Source organism: Bos javanicus, chromosome 1 (assembly GCF_032452875.1).
Source record: "Bos javanicus breed banteng chromosome 1, ARS-OSU_banteng_1.0, whole genome shotgun sequence".
NCBI lineage: Eukaryota > Metazoa > Chordata > Mammalia > Artiodactyla > Bovidae > Bos > Bos javanicus.
In genome coordinates this window covers 111,111,423-111,134,670 of record NC_083868.1, presented here as the reverse complement: position 1 = coordinate 111,134,670, position 23,248 = coordinate 111,111,423, and the positions used below count along the sequence as shown (strand labels likewise).

At 40.0% G+C, this 23,248-nt stretch overlaps 1 protein-coding gene across 4 annotated transcripts in view; it reads left to right on the top strand.

The window, feature by feature from the left end:
* Positions 1-23,248, top strand: part of KCNAB1 (potassium voltage-gated channel subfamily A regulatory beta subunit 1) — a 444,529-nt gene that overhangs the window by 373,359 nt on the left and 47,922 nt on the right. For all 4 annotated transcript variants that reach the window (XM_061417766.1, XM_061417774.1, XM_061417784.1 and 1 more), the window contains one exon: positions 2,538-2,624. In XM_061417766.1, coding sequence (XP_061273750.1) covers positions 2,538-2,624 — 87 coding nt within the window. The remainder of the gene's footprint in view (positions 1-2,537; positions 2,625-23,248) is intronic.

Here is a 23,248-nt window from a genome sequence, read left to right as displayed (position 1 = left end):
AAGTGAAAGTGAAGTTGCTCAGTCGTGTCAGACTCTGCTATCTCACGTGGAGTAAAATCCGAAATTCATACCATGGATTACAAGGCTTTATGTGATTAAGATTTTCAAAGTGAGTGGACAGTGCCTCTTAGGAACACAACCTCTTTTTACTTCAATTCAAGGTCAGAGTACGGACTTGGTGGATCACTGATAGGATGCAACCCGGCATTTCTTATATTCTTATATGAATACTCTTGACTCTTGGCCTAAATATTAAAAAATAAGAAAAAAGGGCTTTCCAGAGAAAGAACTGAGGAATGAGGAATGACTGAATACAGAGAATATTGTCATTATATCAAGTTCCGTGTCATTATTTATGGATACACACTATTACCTTGAACAATGAACCTATACCAACAAATGCTTTCAATATGTACCATTTGCTCCGTAAGTATAAATACTACATCCATGCATCTTTAAACACCCAAAACCTGTCACAGTTTCAGAATCAAATTGAGACTCAGTACATGTTTAGGTCACTGAAGAAAAAAACTTACATCATCACTGATCACACCTCATTTCAACAGGGTCAAGTCAGTCATAGCTTTTTCTCCTAGTTACTCTTAGCCCTGGCCAAGCTATTAAGAAGAGACACAGGGGTAGAAGACCATCATCAGAAAGGAGAACTTTGTTTACAGTGCCAGGCATGGGCCAGAACTGTCACTAATGACTTCCTTTTCAAACAAGGAGGTCCAGTGAACATTGGCGTTTAGTCTTTGGCACTGTTTATCCTGAACCTTTCCAGATGTGAGCACCACTGTTATAATTACCTCACTTCTATAGACTGTTACGTCTACCAAGTGCTTGCCAACTGATTTTATTTGCTCTCTGGAGCGGTGATTCTGAAAGTCATAAGTATTGTTGTCTCCACTACAGATTAGAGAACCGAGTCACACACAAAAAAGTCAAATAACTCTGTGGGATAGCAAGTGGGATCACATGCTCAAGTACAGATTTCCAAGCTTTCAGACCTTGGGATACCCTGTTATTTGGGCTTCCCGGGTGGCACTAGTGGTAAAGAACCTGCCTGCCAATGCAGGAGACGTAAGAGACCTGGGTTCGATCCCTGGGTTGGAAGATCCCCTGGAGGAGGGCATGGCAACCCACTCCAGTATTTTTGCTTGGAGAATCTCATGGACAGAGGAACGTGGTGGGTTGTTTGCTTGGTTATCTTTTCCTCTCCTTACTTCCTCCATACATACAACTGGTTCCAGAGGGGGTTCATATCATAATGCTTTTTAAGGTAAATTTAATTATAGATGCCCATTGAGATAGCTGGTAATACTCCGAGCATGAAGGTCACCATAGTTTTTAAGGATAGGCATTAGACCTTACCTTACAATACCTGTCTTTCCCTATCTCTTCATCAGTGCTTCTCTTAACAAGCTACCATCACAGACAATCAATCCTTTCTCAATGAATGAAAAAATATTTCCGGAACTGGATTCAAGCACTCCATTTTCCTGTCAGAAAAGTAATTGTGGCTGGCCAATAAACCAGTTTGAAAAATCAAATTTAAATGAGCCAGATTTAAATTTATAAGAGCCTCATTTAACATGCAATTAATTTTATGCCTATAATAAAAAGAGAAAAACCTCCAGTCTTCCTGTGGAATTAAATAGGCTGATAAGGAAGTTCTGTGCCTCTTAGAAATGAGATAAAGTAATTCTTGAACACTGTCATCCTTTTGGTTGCATAATATTGTATACAATACATCCTATTTCAGGGAAGTATTAATTTAACTGAAATTAAATTTTTTTTTCTAAGTAATCATAGTAATGTGACTCAGTGGTTAGAGTTAAGACATAGATTATTGATTTGACTTGTTTTAAAATTCTCTCTCTCTCCTTTATATTATCCCTTAAATCTTTAGAGCTTCCAATGGTTTTGTTCCTTCTCAAAATAGAAATGGTAGGACTCAGCTATATTTAAGGTTCTCCAAACTTTGTTTCAATTAGTAAAATGTTGAGTGAAACCTTCATTTGCCAACCCTTTTATTCCTGTTAAAGCCCATGTGTACATTAAGATGAGATTGTCAATCATTTATTTGTGATTTACACAATTTTTATGTTTTGGATGTGCAATAAATATACCTCCATCACACTATAAGCCCATTAAGTAATTCAAAATGTGACATTAACTTGCATTTTTCAAAAAGAAAGAAGTTAAACTTTTAGGCTGCTTTTTGTCCTAAACTTTGCTTCTAGGTTCAGCCACACAGGAGCCACTGTGAAAGGTCATTACCAAGTGTGGATTTCCAGTGAGCACTAGAACTGCTGAGAAAGTTCTAAGGCTTTTCTTTGCTGGGGACAATGTCAATCCTTGATATATTTTTAAAGGGTTCTAGGGGCCAATGAACACATCACTGTATTCAATGACTTTTTGAAACTAATCCAATGCTCTTTTTAAAGTAAATTCTTGAAGGAAAGCAAACTTCAGCAATTTGTAATAGTGCTCATGTTTAGACTTTCTGAGATTTTTCCTGCTTCTGTTCCCAGGACTTAAGGGCTCTCTCCAGAGGCTGCAGCTCGAGTATGTGGATGTAGTTTTTGCAAATCGACCGGACAGTAACACCCCCATGGAAGGTGAGTGAAGAAATTTAATAAAAGACCCTAGAGCTATTGATTCTAGCTTGATGACTTATTCCACTCACGGTAGGAAATGAAATATATTCAGACTTATTTGATCGAATGTGAAAAATAAAAACCTTTCCAGTCGATCTTTCAGTTTCATATTTACCTGCAAAGTTAGTGCTCTGTATCCTGTGTCTTGATTAATTTTTAAGCATCTGCAGGCACTGGGAGTGTGTGTGTGTGTGTTAGTAGCTGAGTTATGTCTGACTGTTTGTGACCCTCACGGACTGTAGCTCACCAGGCTCTTCTCTCCATTAAATTCTCTAGGCAAGAATACTAGAGTGGTTGCCATTCCCTTATCCAGGGGATCTTTCTAACCCAGTGATAGAACCCAGGTCTCCTGCATTGCAGGCAGACTCTTTACCATCTGAGCCACCAGGGAAGCCCTCCCTGGAATGTGGCTCCTGCCATTATGGTGCTCATTTTCTCCAGGTTTGTTTCACTTGTGTGCTTCCATCAACTAAAACAATAAACATAATTGGAAGGGGAATTTATAACCCAGCCATCATTATTTTGGAGTTCTCTGAGGCTCTTCTTATTTTATAATGACTCTAGGTCTGATTAGTTTCCAATCTGTGATGATAAGTGCTAAGTGCTACTGTGAGCAGAGACTTTATAGGAGTGACTATTTCAAAATGAGACTCTTCGTTGCAATCTGGTTTTTGAGTCTCAAGGAGCTGCAGTATTTTATCCCCTTTCTGTTACGACTGTTTGAAGACAATTTAAGCATCTCCCTGTGAAAGCTTTCAGTATGTTCCTAAAACCAGGTTTTCTTCAATTTGTGTTTATTTATGGGACCAATTGAGAAAAGAAGATAGTTTGGAAGGAAAAATTTAAAAGAAGGTTCTAGTTAATTGAGATTTATGCTCACATGAATTTTCACATACCTGAGGTAAATGAGAATGAAGATATTTGGGGAAAAGAAGGGAAAAAATAATACTTTGATTATTCAAGGCTTACTATATGACATGGATTTATACATTTTTAATGAATTAGAACATAACGTAAAATTACATTAAAGGTAAATTTAATTTTGATGATTCAAAAAGTAGTTCTGGATCTTGTAATAAGTCAGGTTCTGTAAAACTTTGTTCTTGCTAGAGGATTATAGAAGTTATGGAAGCTGTAAATGATTGAAGTATATATAAATGTTTCTATAGGTTGAATTTCTGAAAAAAAAAGTTATGGAAACTTTTTTTCCTTATCATTTATCTCTTTCTCGACCACAGGTAAATGGTTAAAATATATATTTATATATCTTATTTTTTGCTAGAGTTTTCTGCTTTTGTGATTTGAGTAAATTAGAAGTTTTATATAAAGCAAGATCAGTGTTGGAAATTCATAATAAGAAATTATCCATGGAAATGACATAAAATGCATATTTTTGTCAAAGCCAAGAATAGGTGTTTGATAAAGTGAATCATAAGCATTTTATTTATGTAAGAAGTAGGTATTGCAAGGATAGTATGATGCCACAGTATTCTTAATGCTACATTAAAACACAGCACTGATGCTATCTTGCGAGCACAATTGTCAAGTAAGATGCCATTTAGTGGCAGCTCTTAAAGACTGAAATTACTTCCCATTTTAAGTGCCTAGTGAACTATTTTCTTCTTAGGAAAAATGTCCTTTGCAATTATGCTATGTACAGGACAGAGGAACATCTGGGATTTTTTTAGCATTTTTTTTTTTTTTGGCTCATTCTGCCCATTCTACCATTATCTTTAATCTGAGGGATATAAAGTATAAATCTTTAATCTGAGGGATATAAAGTATAAGTCTCTGAAACAGAAAACATTATAATCTGCATTATATACCTACAGAAGGAGGATATTCTCAATTAGGAGACAAACTATGTGATACTAATAAGATAATGGTGTCTCTTGTATAAACACAGATTATGTGTTGACATTATTGGAAGGGAGCTTCAAAACATTAAAAAAAAAAAAACAGATTGCTACCTGATAGAATGTATAACTGCAGCATTATCCAGCCTCTGCTGGAATCAGGAAATATTTATATTTTCTCTGACATTCTTACAGAAAATTCCACAAAGCAGAATAGGAAGCTGTTTTATCATGAGTTATTGTCCAAGTTTGGAAGTCTAACAAAGGGTGTCAAATAGAGTTTTGTGCTTGTTGATAGGGTCAAGGAACATGGCATTTCATAGCTCTTTGGCAACCAGCCACTTTATGCTGGAATATAGCCTGCTCTCCCCACCCCCACCAAAGGGAGATCCACTCCTGGCTGGTGCATCAGACCCAGGGCTTATTCCTCTGGGAGGACTTAGCAGGGACACGCTGTGGGCAAGTCTCATGTAGGACTCGTTCCAGATTGAAATAGCTTCCCTGTGATGTCTCCCTAGCTTTGTAGAAAGTGTGTATCCTTAAACAGTATACTCATTTGTTCCAAGGTGAGCCAGATGGAAGGGCTAGTTTGATATTAGTCTCTAGAAACTCATTCTCCACATTTAGCCTTTCCTACTTAACTGTAACAGAGGAAAGGACTGATCTGGGCAACTGAGAGAAGAAATAGAATAAAAAGAAGAAAATAAGGAATAGAAGAGACAGGGATTGCCAGGTGATCTTGGGTGCATTTTCTCCTCTAAAATGGAAAAAAAAAAAAAAGGATGTCTAAGCTATGTCTGAACTCCATGTTGTTATTAAGTTTCATTTTTGCAATGATTTTGTAAATCATATGTATATGTGTATTAGTGAAAATTGTATGTGTACAATGCGGTCTACCTTAGGAAGCCTATTACGGTTTCTGAAAACAATACAGAAAAGTAAATGTTACATATAATCAAAATTACCCTTGAAAACCCTATGGTAGCTATAGTAGTTATTTGTTAGTCAGTGTTACTCGATAGCCTTTAGTTATTCAATTTCATCTCCAAATATAGTGACGAAATCATCACTAGATACTTTCCCTTTTTTTTTTCCTTTTGGCAATGGCTTTAATATTATTCACATACTTTTCTTATTTTAGCAACTCACATTGGCAATTTCAGGCTCAGTTGCATCCATTTCTGTCTAATATAAGTGACAGAACAATGGTTTCCAAGTGCATATTGCTGAATTTTTGTATATTAAATCTATATATGTTGGCACTATTCTCTATATGTGTGCTTCACAGTAAACCCTTAGCATTTGTAGATAATCTTTATTGGTTTCAACCATTCCTTGTCAATTTCATAGACCCATAACACACCCTAACTTATAATTTTGCCAAGGAACCTATATTAAATTCTGGGGAACCAACAAGAGAACCCATACCAGCTTTCTAAGACTCATTTTAAACAACTTGGATTTAAATTTATTAAAGTGCCAACCTCATTCACCTGGTTTGCAACTATGAAAGGATATTAAGTGGGAACATTTCTAGAATAAACTTATGTGAGTTTCATCTAGGTTCTGCGTATCAGATGGAAGCAACTGAGCCAGAGAAAAATTAGCAGTAGCATTCTCATAATATTTTAGCATTATGGATCAAATTAGATGTTGCCTCCCTTTCTTCCTTAGAAATCCAGTAGACGAAAATGAGTCCTCTCAAAAGAATGGCCATAAACTCCAAAAGTGCAATCAGAGGAGACAGGGGGTGAGATTGCCTTTGTAATGTGCAACCCTGTGGAATGCAATTAAACATTTTACAACTATGGGAAGATGTTCTTGACAACAGAGGGGAACTTATGTACTTTTCCCTCTGTCCTTCTTGTTTATTTTTTTCTGGTTCACCTAGTAGTAAGTCATTTTTTTCCCAGAGCATCTGCCATGCCATCTGTCTCTTATAATATCTGGTGTTGATAGCATATTTTCCAATACCAGAAAAAATCACCCCCATGTCCCATTTCTTCTTTCTTATGCTGCTGTGTTCTTCCCAGTAGTCACTGACAGGTCATTGAGTGTCATGATATTCATATTTTTAAGTCTCTCACTTCTGTAAATCCCCCAAGTATATTTCAAAATCTTCTCTTAAGCTCATTAGGCAAGAGAAAGTTAATTCCATCATGAATCATGTTGGACATGGATGGACACAGAGCACTTGTGTGCCTGAGGACCTGCACGAGGAGTTTTTCGGTGTGGTTTTCAGTCATTCCTAACAGCCAGACTACTCATCCATACTCTTCCTATTGCTCTAGGGATGAGGTGACTGAGCATGATTGTAGTCATGAAAGGAACTTATAAACCATGTACCACTTGTGAATAATAGAAAAAAGAAGGGACCCATTTTAGTTTACATATCTTTTTGAAAGAAGAAAAGCCACTAAATTCATTGGTCTGAGAATATTATGATGTTTTAAATTACATTTTAATTAAATTTTTATTTTTAAAAATGCTTGGAATTGAGCCCTCTAACTTTTATTTATTTAGAATTTTTTGCCAAAACTAGTTAATCTTACAAACTCCCTAAGTCATTAGATGTTATTCCCAACCTAATTACAGTTCAAATTATTTATTTGTTTTCCTGCTAGTAGGTCAACGCAGACATAAAACAACCCAGATGTCTTATTTCAAAAAAGAAGGACAAGATCAAAGTTAGCATTGTTTAATTCCCATAACATCATCATGTCAAACAACCTATCCCATAAGAATTTGCTTCTTTCAATACCATCTTTTTTACCGTCCCCATGTGCCAGCAGGAATCTACTGCTATTCAGGGAACTAGGACATCCATCCAATGACAGCACAGGAAATACCAGAGCTGCAAACATTTCAGCATCCCAAATTGTCTATACTTTTTCAGTTCCAGAGCATTGGACCTGGATTTTTAGCATCCAAAGTAAAGTTTTCAGAACAAAAATTTAATGGCTCCCCTCACCAAGCCTAGAAATGGGGCTTCTCAAGTGGCACAGTGGTAAAGATTTCGCCTGCCAATGAAGGAGACTCAAGAGACGCAGGTTTGATCCCTGGGTTGGGAAGGTCCCCTGAGGTAGGAGATGGCAACCCACTCTAGGATTCTTGCCTGGAAAATTACATAGACAGAGGAGTCTGGTGGGCTACAGTCTATGGGGTCTCGAAGAGTCAGACACGACTGAGCAACTGAGCACACACATACAGACCTATAAGTATTATCTAACCACCATGGGTAGTACCTTCTGCCTTTATATTTTACTGTCTTCCCTGAAAAACACCCTATATGTGTCCCTCCAAAAGCATAATAGCAGGAAGAAATCTGCAAATATTCTATAAGAGTGCTGTTCCATAGACATATTTTGAAAGCCATATATGTACTTTCAATTTTCTATTACTTACATTTTAAAGATAAAAAGAAACATGAGATTAATTATAAAATATATTTTAATTTAAGCCAATATATTAAAGTTTTTTAACATATAATCAATATAAAATTTTTGAGGGGATATTTTACTTTTTTTTCATAATAAGTCTTTGAAATCTGTTATGTACTTCATATTTATTTTGTCGTTCAGTCACTAAGTCATGCCTGACTCTTCAAAGCCCCATGGACTGCAGCATGCCAGGCTTCCCTATCCTCCACTGTCTCCCAGAGTTTGCTCAAACTCGTGTCCACTGAGTCAGTGATTCCATCCAACCATCTCATCCTCTGTCACCCCCTTTTCCTCCTGCCCTCAGTCTTTCCCAGCATCAGGGTCTTTTCCAATGAGTCGGCTCTTCACATCAGGTGGTCAAAGTATTAGAGCTTCAGCATCAGTCCTTCCAGTGAATGTTTAGGGTTGATTTCCTTTAGGATTAACTGGTTTGATTTCCTTGCTGTCCAAGGGACTCTCAAGAATCTTCTCCAACACCACAGTTCAAAAGCATCAATTCTTCAGTGCTAAGCCTTCTTTATGGTCCAAATCTCACATCCATACATGACTATTGGAAAAACCATAGCTTTGACTAGACAGACCTTTGTGAGCAAAGAAATGTCTCTGCTTTTGAATACGCCGTCTAGGTTGGTCATAGCTTTTCTTTCAAGGAGCAAACATCTTTTAATTTCATGGCTGCAGTCACCATCTGCACTGATTTTGGAGCCCAAGAAAATAAAGTCTGTCACTGTTTCCATTTTTTCCCCATCTGTTTGCCATGAAGTGATGGGACCAGATGCCATGATCTTCGTTTTTTGAATGTTGAGTTTTAAGCCAACTTTTCTACTCTCTCACCTTCATCAAGAGGCTCTTTAATTCATCTTCACTTTCTTCCATTAGAGTGGTATCATCTGCATATCTGAGGTTATTGATATTTCTCCCAGCAAACTTGAATCCAGCTTGTGCTTCATCCAGCCCAGCATTTCACATGATGTGTTCTGCATTTGAGTTAAATAAGCAGGGTGACAATATACAGCCTTGAAATACTCCTTTCTGGATTTGGAATCAGTCCATTGTTCCATGCCCGCTTATAGCACATCTTAATTTGGGCCAGCCACATTTCAAGTACTCAATAACCACATGTAGCTAGTGGCTACTATTGCACCACACAGGTCTTTAAACTTTAGTTCAAGTCTAGCAGAACACCAGACATATAATAAGTGCTCAATAAAAATTTGTTGTCTGGATGGGTGCATGGATGGATGATTAGATGGATGAGTGAACAAGTCATTTTAGTGAATGAATGAAGCTGAATGAAACTAAAGTTAAACAGATACATCTTCATTTTTCTCCCTGAAAGCCTATTTTGGCTTCCTAACATCTGTGAATATTCTGGTACTTGATCTGGTTCAGCATATTTCAGGGTGATATTAAGGACAGATTGCTGGCAGAGAGTCCCAGGACACTGTTACAGTCCATTTCTCCTCATCTGCCTTAACGGCAGCATCCAGATGCCAGATCTCTCTCCAGAAATTTTCTTGATGCCTAAATGAGCAGAAATGAATGGAGGGATGAATCTGGGGCAGTTCAGTTGCCCCTGAGGATTATTATATCAGATATTAAAATTATCTAACCCATTTCACTTATGACCCTGGCCAGGATACTCTGAGGCCTCTGGTGTTGATCAGATCCATATAAGCTCCTGGCTTGAAAGGCTGGGACAGCTGAATTTTCAAGAAATTAATTTGGATAAAATGATTTTCCTATCCAAGAGGATGAGCCAAACCCTACCAAGCCCATGGTTAAAAAAAAAAAAAAAGTGTTCCAAGTTTACTAAATCAGTTTTATTTCCATTTTAACTGTGAATTCACCAAAAGTTTTACTGCTACTTTAGACATATTCATCTGATGTTTTATCCTTTACAGAATACCAAGTCATGTCATTAAAAAAGAAATTATTTTCAGTCATTCTAAGAAATAGCATTCGGAAATGGTTGCAATGTTCTTCCAGTGTCTGGTGTTTGCCTGTGTTTTTTTTGTTGTTGTTGTTGTTTTAGAAAAATCTCATGTTTCTACCATTGTAAGCTTCCTTCTCTTTAGGACAATATTTCTGTAAAATGATCTGGGGGACATTAGATGGACACAGCATTAAATTCTGGCTTTGCTACCTATGTATACCTAGGACAAGTTACTACCCTCACTGAAGCTCAGTCTCTTCATCTGAAAATGCAGGTAACACATACAGTGATTTCTGAAGGAGTTAACAGTGTGCATACAGCACCTCACTCACAGTAGGGGAAAGAAACATAAGCCCCATTTCTAGAATGCCCCATACAACACACATACATATAAAACTCCCCTTTCTCTGGATCTCTCTCAGAGGTGAGCATAGGAGATGACTAAGACCCTAAAATTACAATGTGATGAAAATCCAGTGAAGATGGCCACGATGCAACATCAACCAGGGTCTGTGGTGAGGCCATGTAGAAACAAGGTACACGGTTAGCAATGGAATCTTCTTCTAGCTCATTTTTTCTCCTTGAAATTTTGTTCTGAGATCCTCCAGGCCCTTTAAAACTATTCAATTATAGATTTTCCAGGGTTAATTTATTCAGTCAAAAGGTCATCTTGAGCCTGTGGTTTTATTTTCAAAAGTGTATCTAGAAAAAACTCAATAATAGGATCCACTCATTTGTTCAGTTGACAGTTTTTGAATATCTGCACTGGCAGACAGAAGGTGCCTGGGTCAATAGCACACTTGCCGTATTGGAAAGACTCAAGCACAAATCTACCTGACCATTAACTGCAGCTCACTAATTAGCTTGATGTGCAGCTGTGGACTCTGCATTTTTGAGGATATTTGAGGCCAGAATGGGATCACCAGTGAGTGACTGATTTGAGAATATATTTAACAATAAAAATCATACAAAAAAATACTTTTAAGTCCTCATACAGTTCACGTATATTTAGTGTATCTTGACTGTTTCATGCCATAGGCAAATGGATGTATTGCGAATATAATCCTTTCCTCAATGCTCAGTACACACATTGTCTCCTATGTCCATGGCCCCCATGACTCAGAGATTATTAATCCACTTTGTCTTACTATAAACATGATGTTAATTCTGCCTTTCTCACAAGCTCCTTGTTTCTCTACCCAGTATCATTTATCTTCTCTACATTTCTTACTTTCTTGAGCAGAACTGAATAATCTTAAGTAACACAGAAAAGGCACATTACAAACATGATAGAGTTCCCCACCCTTAGTTGTTGGCATGCTGTCTCAGATTTGCAGAGTAAATTTCTAGGGCAACTGGAAAAATTTCCAGAGTTTGGACCATGGATCACTGTGGTATCCATCTATCAAGAGCAGAGCCCTGGTTAACAAGTTTTCATTTTCCAAATAGATCCCATAGAGAGAGCAGGAGTTTTAGAACATACTGATACTGAGAAGTTAAGATTGCCAAGGCTGCAGAAAAGACGTGACAAGCTGGCTTTAAAGGAAACTATATTCCCAATAATAATTTGTAATCATTTAAGGGTGTATCTTTTCCCATGGGGATGGTCTTGATCCCTGTCTCCTGTACAATGTCACGAACCTCATTTCATAGTTCATCAGGCACTCTATCAGATCTAGGCCCTTAAATCTATTTCTCACTTCCACTGTATAATCATAAGGGATTTGATTTAGGTCATACCTGAATGGTCTAGTGGTTTTCCCTACTTTCTTCAATTTAAGTCTGAATTTGGTAATAAGGAGCTCATTATTGGAGCCATAGTCAGCTCCTGGTCTTGTTTTTGCTGACTGTATAGAGCTTCTCCATCTTTGGCTGCAAAGAATATAATCAATCTAATTTCAGTGTTGACCATCTGGTGATGTCCATGTGTAGAGTCTTCTCTTGTGTTGTTGGAAGAGGGTGTTTGCTATGACCAGTGCGTTCTCTTGGCAAAACTCTATTAGCCTTTGCCCTGCTTCATTCCGTATTGCAAGGCCAAATTTGCCTGTTACTCCAGGTGTTTCTTGACTTCCTACTTTTGCATTCCAGTCCCCTATAATGAAAAGGACATCCTTTTTGGGTGTTAGTTCTAAAAGGTCTTGTAGGTCGTCACAGAACTGTTCAACTTCAGCTTCTTCAGCATTACTGGTTGGGGCATAGACTTGGATTACTGTGATATTGAATGGTTTGCCTTGGAAATGAACAGAGATCATTCTGTCGTTTTTGAGATTGCATCCAAGTACTGCATTTTGGACTCTCGTTGACCATGATGGCTACTCCATTTTTTCGAAGGGATTCCTGCCTGCAGTAGTAGATATAATGGTCATCTGAGTTAAATTCACCCATTCCAGTCCATGTATGGATGTGAGAGTTGGACTGTGAAGAAAGCTGAGCACTGAAGAATTCTTGCTTTTGAATTGTCGTGTTGGAGAAGACTCTTGAGAGTCCCTTGGACTGCAAGGAGATCCAACCAGTCCATTCTGAAGGAGATCAGCCCTGGGTGTTCTTTGGAAGGAATGATGCTAAAGCTGAAACTCCAGTACTTTGGCCACCTCATGCGAAGAGTTGACTCATTGGAAAAGACTCTGATGCTGGGAGGGATTGGGGGGCAGGAGGAAAAGGGGACAACAGAGGATGAGATGGCTGGATAGCATCACCGACTCGATGGATGTGAGTTTGAGTGAACTCCTGGAGTTGGTGATGGACAGGGAGGCCTGGCATGCTGCCGTTCATGGGGTCGCAAAGAGTCGGACATGACTGAGCGGCTGAACTGAACTGAACTGAAGGGTGTATCTTGTGCTTTCTTGGCAAGCCAGATACTCCCAACCACATTTAATAAAGGCCTGTTGCAAAGGAGGATCCTGGTGATATTCTATGCAGTTTACCTACTTCCTCTATTCTCTTTCCCTTTTTCCCCTTTCCTCACATCTTCAGTCGACAGTGAAGGCAGATACAACTGCTCTCATTAGTAAGACACAAAAGGAGAAACAATGTGGGCCACGTGTCTGGAGGCCCGTTCTACCTCCTCACCACAAATATGTGGTCTCCACCAAGCTCAGAAAGGGTGATCTTTTGGTTTTTGTTTTCCCCCTTAAGTTGTTTTTAGTTAAGAAATAATAGAGAGTGGAGACAGCTTCTGCTCACCCCAGCTGTCAGGTGGAAAGAGAACTGCTTAGTATTCTGGGGCTGTGGGTTTGTGACTCATGTGAGCTTCCTTCTGTGTGAGCTGTCATCTCCCTGAAAGTTGCTGGAGTTGTGACAGGAGTCACCTCCACATTCGGAGGGGATGTTGCCTCAGTCTCAGGGGCATTCATCTCTACAAGCTTCTCATGGTGCTGGAGCTGATTTGTAGTCACATGGTATAGCACTCTGAGGCTAGCATTGTCCAGCTCTTCAGCCCAGATAGGCGGGGCTGTGGGTTTAAGCTTCCTGTCAAAACAGTCTTGATCAGGGTTTACTAGCATGCGGATTCAGTGAGCTGAATGAGCTCCTGTGTCATTGCTCATCTGGAATTCTCAGACAATGGGGATAAACAAATCCCCTTAAGTCTCTCTCTTACTTTCCGTAAAAATGAAGTAATGAGAGACTCAATGGCTTTTTTTAAAGCCCTCCCGGGTGTTGAACACGTGTAGTGAAAACATACGGGATCTGCAATCAGAGGATGAGGATACTAGTCTTAGGTGTGTGAACTTGCTTGAGCTGCTCAGAGTTTCTGCTGCTCAGTTTTTCATTTGGAAAATGGGAAGAATAAAAACAGTACCTTGTCTAGCTATTTCCAAGTTTGTTGTGGTGATAATATAAGTGGAAATGTTTGATCAATTGTAATTTGTAACATCTGTACAAATATTTTGAGATTATCACTGTTACATGTGTGTGTACACATGTAGTAAGATGTCATACCTGAAGTTTCAACCAGACATCGAGACACAACAAAATTTCAGAGATTCAAATCTCCATTTCTGTACTTGCAAAGGAAAAAGACAAGAGCTGACTCCACAACTTTTTCTTTCCCTGATGTTTTAAGAAATTAGAAACCTACAGAAAGGTTGAAAAAATAAACAGCCAAGTCTTCACCTCGATTTACCAACTGTGCTATATTTTGCCTCTATTTTGCTCTCTCTGTGTTCTTGCAGTATGACCTTTCACCCATAAATACTTTCTTCTCTCTCCTGAGACTTGGCATTCTTCCACACAAGCATCATGCACTCATCACACTCAAGAACGTTAACACTGGTATACTGCTGTTACCTATACAAACCATACTCAAATTTCCTAAACTCTCCTTTAAGGATTTTGTTGTTGTTTGAGAGGGAGGTGAGGCTGTGATTTGATTAAGAATCCCACATTACATTAAGTTGTCATGGCTTTTTAATCTTTTTTCGTCTAAAATGTTTCCTCCACCTTGTTTTCTCTTTGATGACAATGACCTTTTTAAGAAAAATGTAAGCCAGTTGTTTTCGAGAATGTCTCTTCAGTCTGGATTTGTCTGATTGTTTTATCATGATTAGATTAAGATCAAGCATCTTTGGCAAGAAGATTACACAGATCATGTTGGGTCCATCTCAGTGTGTTTCTCAGGGGGCCCTGGAGGGTCATTTTCCATTATTGGCCATGTTAAAGTTGATCACCTGGTTAAGATGATGTCTCAGTTTTCTCCACCATGATGGTACCTTTAAGACTTGGTAATGAATAATCCCATGGATGGAGGAGCCTGGTGGGCTGCAGTCCATGGGGTCGCTTAGGGTTGGACATGACTGAGCGACTTCCCTTTCACTTTTCACTTTCATGCATTGGAGAAGGAAATGGCAACCCACTCCAGTGTTCTTGCCTGGAGAATCCCAGGGACGGGGGAGCCTGGTGGGCTGCGGTCTCTGGGGTCGCACAGAGTCGGACACGACTGAAGCGACTTAGCAGCAGCAGCAATGAATAAATAAGTTGGGGTGTGATTCTTCGAGACTGTGTGAATAGCCTGGTTCCTCACACCTGGAGTTGGCATCCACTGCCAACCTCTGCCTGCAGCAGTTATTAACAGTAGAAAGTTATTACAATTACCCTTCCCCATTTATGGGCTTCCCTGATGACCCAGCAGGTAAAGAATCTGCCTGCATTGCAGGAGACACAGGAGATGCAGGTTTTATCCCTTGATCAGGAAGATCGCCTGGAGGAGGAAAATGGCAACCCACTAGAGTATTCTTGCCTGGGAAATCCCATGGACAGAGGAGCCTGGCAGGCTACAGTCCAAAGGTTCACAAAGAGTCAGACACGACTGAGGCATCCTGCCACAAAGAGGAAATTTTCCCTCACTCTGAGTTCTGTGCCTCTCCCCTCAACTTGCTTCAGGAAAATAAAGGTTGAAAGAGAGGATCTAGTGAGAAGGGTATAGCTGGAAAAACTACACTGTGATACCTAGTTGGGGCTGGAGAGCGTGACCATCATGGTCGGGGAGTAAAGAGGCTTGGGAGCTGACTCACGCCTGGCAAATCTAGAGATGGAGAAGTGGGCTGAGTCTCTACTTTGTTACAGCCGGAGAGTATACCCTCCCTGGAGGTGTCCAGGAGGGCAACTTTGAATATTTCCTGGGTGGGGTCATCTTGGGTCTGTCCTCCAGGAGGATAGTGGGGGCTGGAGCTGGACACCCAGAGCCAGTAGGAGAAGGGTTCACGGGAGAGGCAGAAAGTAGAGAAATAGCGAAGCCAGCCATGCCCCCTTTCATTACCCTCTGCTGCAGGCGTTAGTCTAAGCAGGTCCCAGTTGGGACAGGGAAAGGAATTTGAGTTTGTAGTTTTGACTGATATCTGCAAAGGCTGTGTTTATGATCTAAAAGGATGTCAGGACTGTTCATTACCCAAGAGTAGGCAGAAAAACTGTGAGACAGCCTGAGTTTTCATCAGGGTCAAGGTTTCATTGTTCCCACTGAATGTAAAGGGGCAGTGGGAGATTAAAAAATAAAACAGAGTCATAATTACTTATCACGAGTCATGCTCATTCTACATACTAGTTATATATGTTTAAATACCTAATTTTAAATTGATATGACTTAAATTACACATTAAAAAATTAACTTTTTATTAGTATCAGAAAACAAATTTGTTTGCTTTATAAGAAAATATCATGTCCAATATAATTGGAAATTCAGGAAAATCTTCTGTGCTAAAGATTTAAGTCCCCACAAATTATAAAATAAGGCCCTTGACCACTTGTTTAAAATGTGTACATTGAACACAGATATCCTTGTACCTCATGAACACTGCCCAGGCATCTGAGGACTTTTGAAAGTGTCACTATTTGGGGGAGTGTTTTTCAATATTCAAATACTAAAAAAGATTATAAGCCACAAAACCTCAGCTTCTGCAGTTTGAACTTTATCCATCCATTTTTATATTCAGTTCAGTTCAGTCGTTCAGTCGTGTCCGACTGTTCGTGACCCCATGAATCACAGCATGCCAGGCCTCCCTGTCCATCACCAAATCCCGGAGTTCACTGAGACTCACGTCCATCGAGTCAGTGATGCCATCCAGCCATCTCATCCTCTGTTGTCCCCTTCTCCTCCTGCCCTCAATCCCTCCCAGCATCAGAGTCTTTTCCAATGAGTCAACTCTTCACATGAGGTGGCCAAAGTACTGGAGTTTCAGCTTTAGCATCATTCCCTCCAAAGAAATCCCAGGGCTGATCTCCTTCAGAATGGACTGGTTGGATTTCCTTGCAGTCCAAGGGACTCTCAAGAGTCTTCTCCAACACCACAGTTCAAAAGCATCAATTCTTCGGTGCTCAGCCTTCTTCACAGTCCAACTCTCACATCCATACATGACCACAGGAAAAACCATAGCCTTGATTAGACTGACCTTTGTTGGCAAAGTAATGTCTCTGCTTTTGAATATGCTGTCTAGGTTGGTCATAACTTTCCTTCCTGCGGGGAGCGAGCTCCGCCCGTGGCAAAGGTCATGAGGAAGGAGGCTTGGCATACGCAAAGGGGGGATCAAGCCTCAGGAGTCTCCCTGGAAATTCTCGAGCATCTACTCCTAAAACCAGAGTCTGCCTACTTTCTGCTTTGTTCTCTCACCTACACCTCTGACTTTATGGGGGGCTGTCCCCCACTACCTCTCTGAAAAAGAGTTAGCTTACAGCTCCAGTTAATAATTCCTGGGTGTGACAGTGTTTCAACCTACAAACCCCTTTGGAAATCCTCTAGCCTGCCTGAATAGGTTTTTTTGGCCACATGTGATTGTTCAGAGCCTCCCGACTGTGAGAGGGAGGAGATGTTCTAAACTGTCTAAACACAGATTCTTTTGAGTAGTTAAGAGATTGATTAGAAATTGTATTGGTGAAGGGTTTTTCATTTATTGGGCCAATGTTTGCTGCTAAGTCTCCCTACCCCTTACCTACTGTGTCCTTGGCAGTGTATTAATTGATATAATGGGTGTATAGAAATGTAAGTAGTAGCCTCAATGTTTGTAACCTCGGACCCTTGAGTTAATTCTTTTCTTGATTGAGCCCACCTTACCTTTGCCCTATAGGAATGCAGCTTTGTCCAGTGCTTTTTTGGAGGCTGGTGCCTGACTTTGGAATAATCACTTTTAGAGAAAGATAAGTTTCTTAAAATGTTAACAGGCCTCCTGGCCAGAAGATGATGTAATTCACCTGAACTTTTGCATATGATAAGTTTGAAAGCCTGGCTTCAATTAGGACCAGGAGCTGCTGCCCTTGCATGACTCCACCCCTTCCCCCATTATCCTCTATGCACAACTTAAGGTATAAAAACTACTTTGGAAAATAAAGTGCGGGCCTTGTTCACTGAAACTTGGTCTCCCCATGTCGCTCTCTCTCCCAAATTCTGGCTGAGTCTCCATCTGGAGCGCGGAATCCGCCATGCTTACTAATTATGCCTGGGCTTCTAAGATCCGACCGGGGAGGCCTCAGTGTCTCCTCTCCTTCGGGAGAACGGAAGGACGCCTGCGGCCTACGTAAGTGGTGCAAACTTCTTGTCTTGAAGTTTTATTGGTCTCCCGCGTAAACCAAGCTACTCAGCCTCTTTTCTCCACTGAATTTTCCTACTGAGCTATCCTCATCCTATTACTCTTTATATCTTTGATAAAATATTTAAATAAATAGGTTGCTGACGCCGTCCCCGCTTCGAATACCCTGGATCAGCCCGGGCTGGTCCCCGGCACCTTCCAAGGAGTACGCATCTTTTAATTTCATGGCTGCAGTCACCATCTGCAGTGATTTGGAGCCCCCCAAAATAAAGTCTGATGCTGTTTCCACAGTTTCCCCATCTATTTCCCATGAAATGATGGGACCAGATGCCATGATCTTTGTTTTCTGAATGTTGAGCTTTAAGCCAACTTTTTCACTCTCCTCTTTCACTTTCATCAAGAGGCTTTTTAGTTCCTCTTCACTTTCTGCCATAAGGGTGGTGTCATCTGCACATCTGAGGTTATTGATATTTCTCCCAGCAATCTTGATTCCAGCTTGTGCTTCTTCCAGTCCAACGTTTCTCATGATGTACTCTGCATATAAGTTAAATAAGCAGGATGACAATATACAGCCTTGACGTACTCCTTTTCCTATTTGGAACCAGTCTGTTGTTCCATGTCCAGTTCTAACTGTTGCTTCCAGACCTGCATACAGATTTCTCAAGAGGCAGGTCAGGTGGTCTGGTATTCCCATCTCTTTCAGAATTTTCCACAGTTTATTGTGATCCACACAGTCAAAGGCTTTGGCATAGTTAATAAAGCAGAAATAGATGTTTTTCTGGAACTCTCTTGCTTGGAGCCAAAGCAAAAAGAATACCCAGCTGTGGATGTGACTGGTGATAGAAGCAAGATCTGATGCTGTAAAGAGCAATATTGCATAGGAACCTGGAATGTCAGGTCCATAAATCAAGGCAAATTGGAAGTGGTCAAACAGGAGATGGCAAGAGTGAATGTGGACATTCTAGGAATCAGCGAACTAAAATGGACTGGAATGGGTGAATTTAACTCAGATGACCATTATATCTACTACTGCAGGCAGGAATCCCTCAGAAGAAATGGAGTAGCCATCATGGTCAACAAAAGAGTCCAAAATGTAGTACTTGGATGCAATCTCAAAAACGACAGAATGATCTCTGTTCGTTTCCAAGGCAAACCATTCAGTATCACAGAAATCCAAGTCTATGCTCCAACCAGTAATGCTGAAGAAGCTGAAGTTGAATGGTTCTATGAAGACCTACAAGACCTTTTAGAACTAACACCCAAAAAAGATGTCCTTTTCATTATAGGGGACGGGAATGCAAAAGCAGGAAGTCAAGAAACACCTGGAGTAACAGGCAAATTTGGCCTTGGAATACGGAATGAAGCAGGGCAAAAACTAATAGAGTTTTGCCAAGAGAACACACTGGTCATAGCAAACACCCTCTTCCACCAACACAAGAGAAGACTCTACACATGGACATCACCAGATGGTCAACACCGAAATCAGATTGATTATATTCTTTGCAGCCAAAGATGGAGAAGCTCTATACAGTCAGCAAAAACAAGACCAGGAGCTGACTGTGGCTCAGATCATGAACTCCTTATTACCAAATTCAGACTTAAATTGAAGAAAGTAGGGAAAACCACTAGACGATTCAGATATGACCTAAATCAAATCCCTTGTGATTATACAGTGGAAGTGAGAAATAGATTTAAGGGCCTAGATCTGATAGAGTGCCTCATGAACTATGGAATGAGGTTCATGACATTGTACAGGAGACAGGGATCAAGACCATTCCCATGGAAAAGAAATGCAAAAAGCAAAATGGCTGTCTGGGGAGGCCTTACAAATAGCTGTGAAAAGAAGAGAAGTGAAAAGCAAAGGAGAAAAGGAAAGATATACCCATTTGAATGCAGAGTTCCAAAGAATAGCAAGAAGAGATAAGAAAGCCTTCTTCAGCGATCAATGCAAAGAAATAGAAGAAAACAATAGAATGGGAAAGACTAGAGATCTCTTCAAGAAAATTAGAGATACCAAGGGGACATTTCATGCAAAGATGGGCTCGATGAAGGACAGAAATGGTATGGACCTAACAGAAGCAGAAGATATTAAGCAGAGGTGGCAAGAATACACAGAAGAACTGTACAAAAAAGATCTTCATGACCCAGATGATCACGATGGTGTGATCACTCACCTAGAGCCAGACATCCTGGAATGTGAAGTCAAGTGGGCCTTAGAAAGCATCACTACGAACAAAGCTAGTGAAGGTGATGGAATTCCAGTGGAGCTATTCCAAATCCTGAAAGATGATGCTGTGAAAGTGCTGCACTCAATATGCCAGCAAATTTGGAAAACTCAGCAGTGGCCACAGGACTGGAAAAGGTCAGTTTTCATTCCAATCTCAAAGAAAGGCAATGCCAAAGAATGCTCAAATTACCACACAATTGCACTCATCTCACAGGCTAGTAAAGTAATGCTCAAAATTCTCCAAGCCAGGCTTCAGCAATATGTGAACCGTGAACTTCCTGATGTTCAAGCTGGTTTTAGAAAAGGCAGAGGAACCAGAGATCAAATTGCCAACATCCGCTGGATCATGGAAAAAGCAAGAGAGTTCCAAAAAAACATCTATTTCTGCTTTATTGACTATGCCAAAGCCTTTGACTGTGTGGATCACAATAAACTGTGGAAATTTTTATATAGATTTTATTTATTTTTTTTTAATTCTGAAAGACGACCAGTGTGACTAGCTTCAGTGAAACTAATTTTACCATACTAATAACTAACTGAGATCCCTTTAGACAATTTTCGAAAATCCTAGTGGAGTCAACTCAGAATTTACTTATACAATAAAATTCATTTTTGTTGTTTTTTTTAAGGGCCAGTAGATAGACTGTGTGGGTACAGGGAAACAATAGAAAGGAAAGGAAAGTTTAGAATTATCAATATTCTCTTTCACTTGGACAAAAAAAGGAAAATGTATTACTAGCATGAAAACTAGAAGTATGTTTGGTGATAGAGTGAACCTAATTATCCCTAGAAATGAGTGTTTTTAACTAGTAAAACAAGAAGAAAAAGACAAAATGACATGAGAATTCATACAAAACTTAACAGGAAGCAAAAAATGGAGATATGGGGAACGAAAAGAAAAATTGGGAAGGAAAAAGGATGAAATTTTATTTCTCTCATCCATTTATCCTACTCCCTTCTCAGGCACGCTGTCAATTTTGCAAACTCCTTCCTCAGAACACCTACAGAATACATTTTAATGTCATTGTACCATATTGAGGATGGCCCAGAGAAGAGCATGATACAATAAAAAAATACTCAGGTCTAAAACATGTCTCATTCCTTTATTCATATTCAGCTAATATTTTTGAGTGCTTGCTGCACTGGACATTGTCCTTGATGCATGGGACAGACAAGAGAAAAAAACAGACAAAGATATCCATCCTTGAGGGACACATTCATTCTAGCAGGAGAGACAGGAAATAAACAGGAAAACAATAAAAATGAACTTACATAGACTATTGTGTGTGTGTGTGTGTGTGTGTGTGTGTTAGTTGCTCAGTTGTGTCCAACTCTGCTACTCCCTGGACTTTAGCCAGCCAGGCTCCTCTATCCATGGAATCCTCCAGGTAAGAATACTGGAGTGGGTTGCCATTTCCTTCTCCAGGGGATCTTCCCAAACCAGGGTTTGAAGCTGGGTCTCCTGCATTGCAGGCAGATTCTTTACCATCTGAGCCACCAGGGAACCCCATATATAATATTAGAAAGTGCTAAGTGTTATGGAATAAAGAAAAAGTAGAACGGGGTAGCATGAATGGGGATGTTTGGAGTCAAGAGTCACTGAGAAGAGACTTGAAGGAGTAAAGTGAGTAATTGGAAGGTAGGTAAGGACAGTGTTTCTGGCTAGAGAAAGAGTACAGAGACACTAAGATGGGAGAAGCCCACTGTGTTTGGAGAACATCAAACATACCAATGTGGCTTCAGAGTGAGGAAGGAGTACAGGAAAAGTTGAGTTTAGAAAGATTACAGGGGCCAGATCTTTGGGGACTCACTGAAGTTTGGACAAAGAAGTGATGTGATTTGACTTACATTTCTAAAGAATCTCTTTGGCCTGGAATTAAAATAAGTAGTACAGGAGCAAATGTAGGAGCAAGGAGATATGTTCAGAAATAATTGTAACAATCTAGAAGAGAGATGGGGTTTCCCATGGCATAGTGGTAAAGAATCCACCTGCCAGTGCAGGAGATCCAGGGCAGGAGACACGGGTTTGATCCCTGGGTAGGGAACATTCTTTGGAGTAGGAAATGGCAACCCGCTCCAGGATTTTTGCCTGGAAAATCCCATGGACAGAGGAGTCTGGTGGGCTACAGTCCATGAGGTCGCCAAGAGATGCAACTAAGCACGCAGGCACACAGTTGAGAGACGATGGTGGCTCAGATGAAGGTGCTCTCTGTGGAAGTGTAAGGTGCTCTAATTTGAAGAAGTATTGAATGTAGAGTCAGAAGTTCCTGGTGAACTAGATGTGGGTGTAACAGAAAGAAAGGAGTGAAGAATGATGCCAAGGTTTTTGACCTGAGTAAGCAGAAGAGTGGAGTTGCCATCAATTGATATGGTTATACCACAGGTGATGGTGGCTTGTTGGGGAAGATCAGGAGTCTGGGCTTAGTCATCTTGAGGTTGAGATGTTCATGAGACATCCAAGTGGAGATGCTGAGTAGGCTGTTGGACACTGAATCTGAAACTCAGGAGACAGCCTTGGCATGGAGATGCAGATTTGGAGGTTGTCTGCATGTAAATGGTATTAAAGCTTTGAGAATTGATAAAATCACACAGGGATTAAAAATAGAAAGATTTTAAAAATACGAAAAAGAATATAGAAAGAAAGGACAAAGGACTAAGACCTGGAGATTCCAGTATTAGGAAGTTGTGGGCATGGGGAGAAGAGTGTGCTGCTCAAGGAGAAGGTAAAGAAAATACATCAAGGGGGAGGAAGTAATCAACTGCATCAGATGCTACTGATAGGTCAAGTAAGGTGAGAACTGAAAATTGTTCATTGGTGTCTATAGTGTGGAGATCATCAATAACTTTGACAAAGATCAGTTTGGGTGAAATAGGGAGTGGATGAGGAAGTGAAAGCCATCTGATCTCTGAGTCTTGGTTTCCTCACCTGGAAAACTGTGAGGAAACCTCTTGATTTAGGAAGACCAAGTAATATATTTCTGCCCGCTTTACAAAAAAAAAAAAAAGCCTCTTTGCAAAAAACCACCCAATAAATAGCACTAACACCCAAAAAAGATGTCCTCTTCATTATAGGGGACAGGAATGCAAAAGTAGGAAGTAACAGGTAAATTTGGC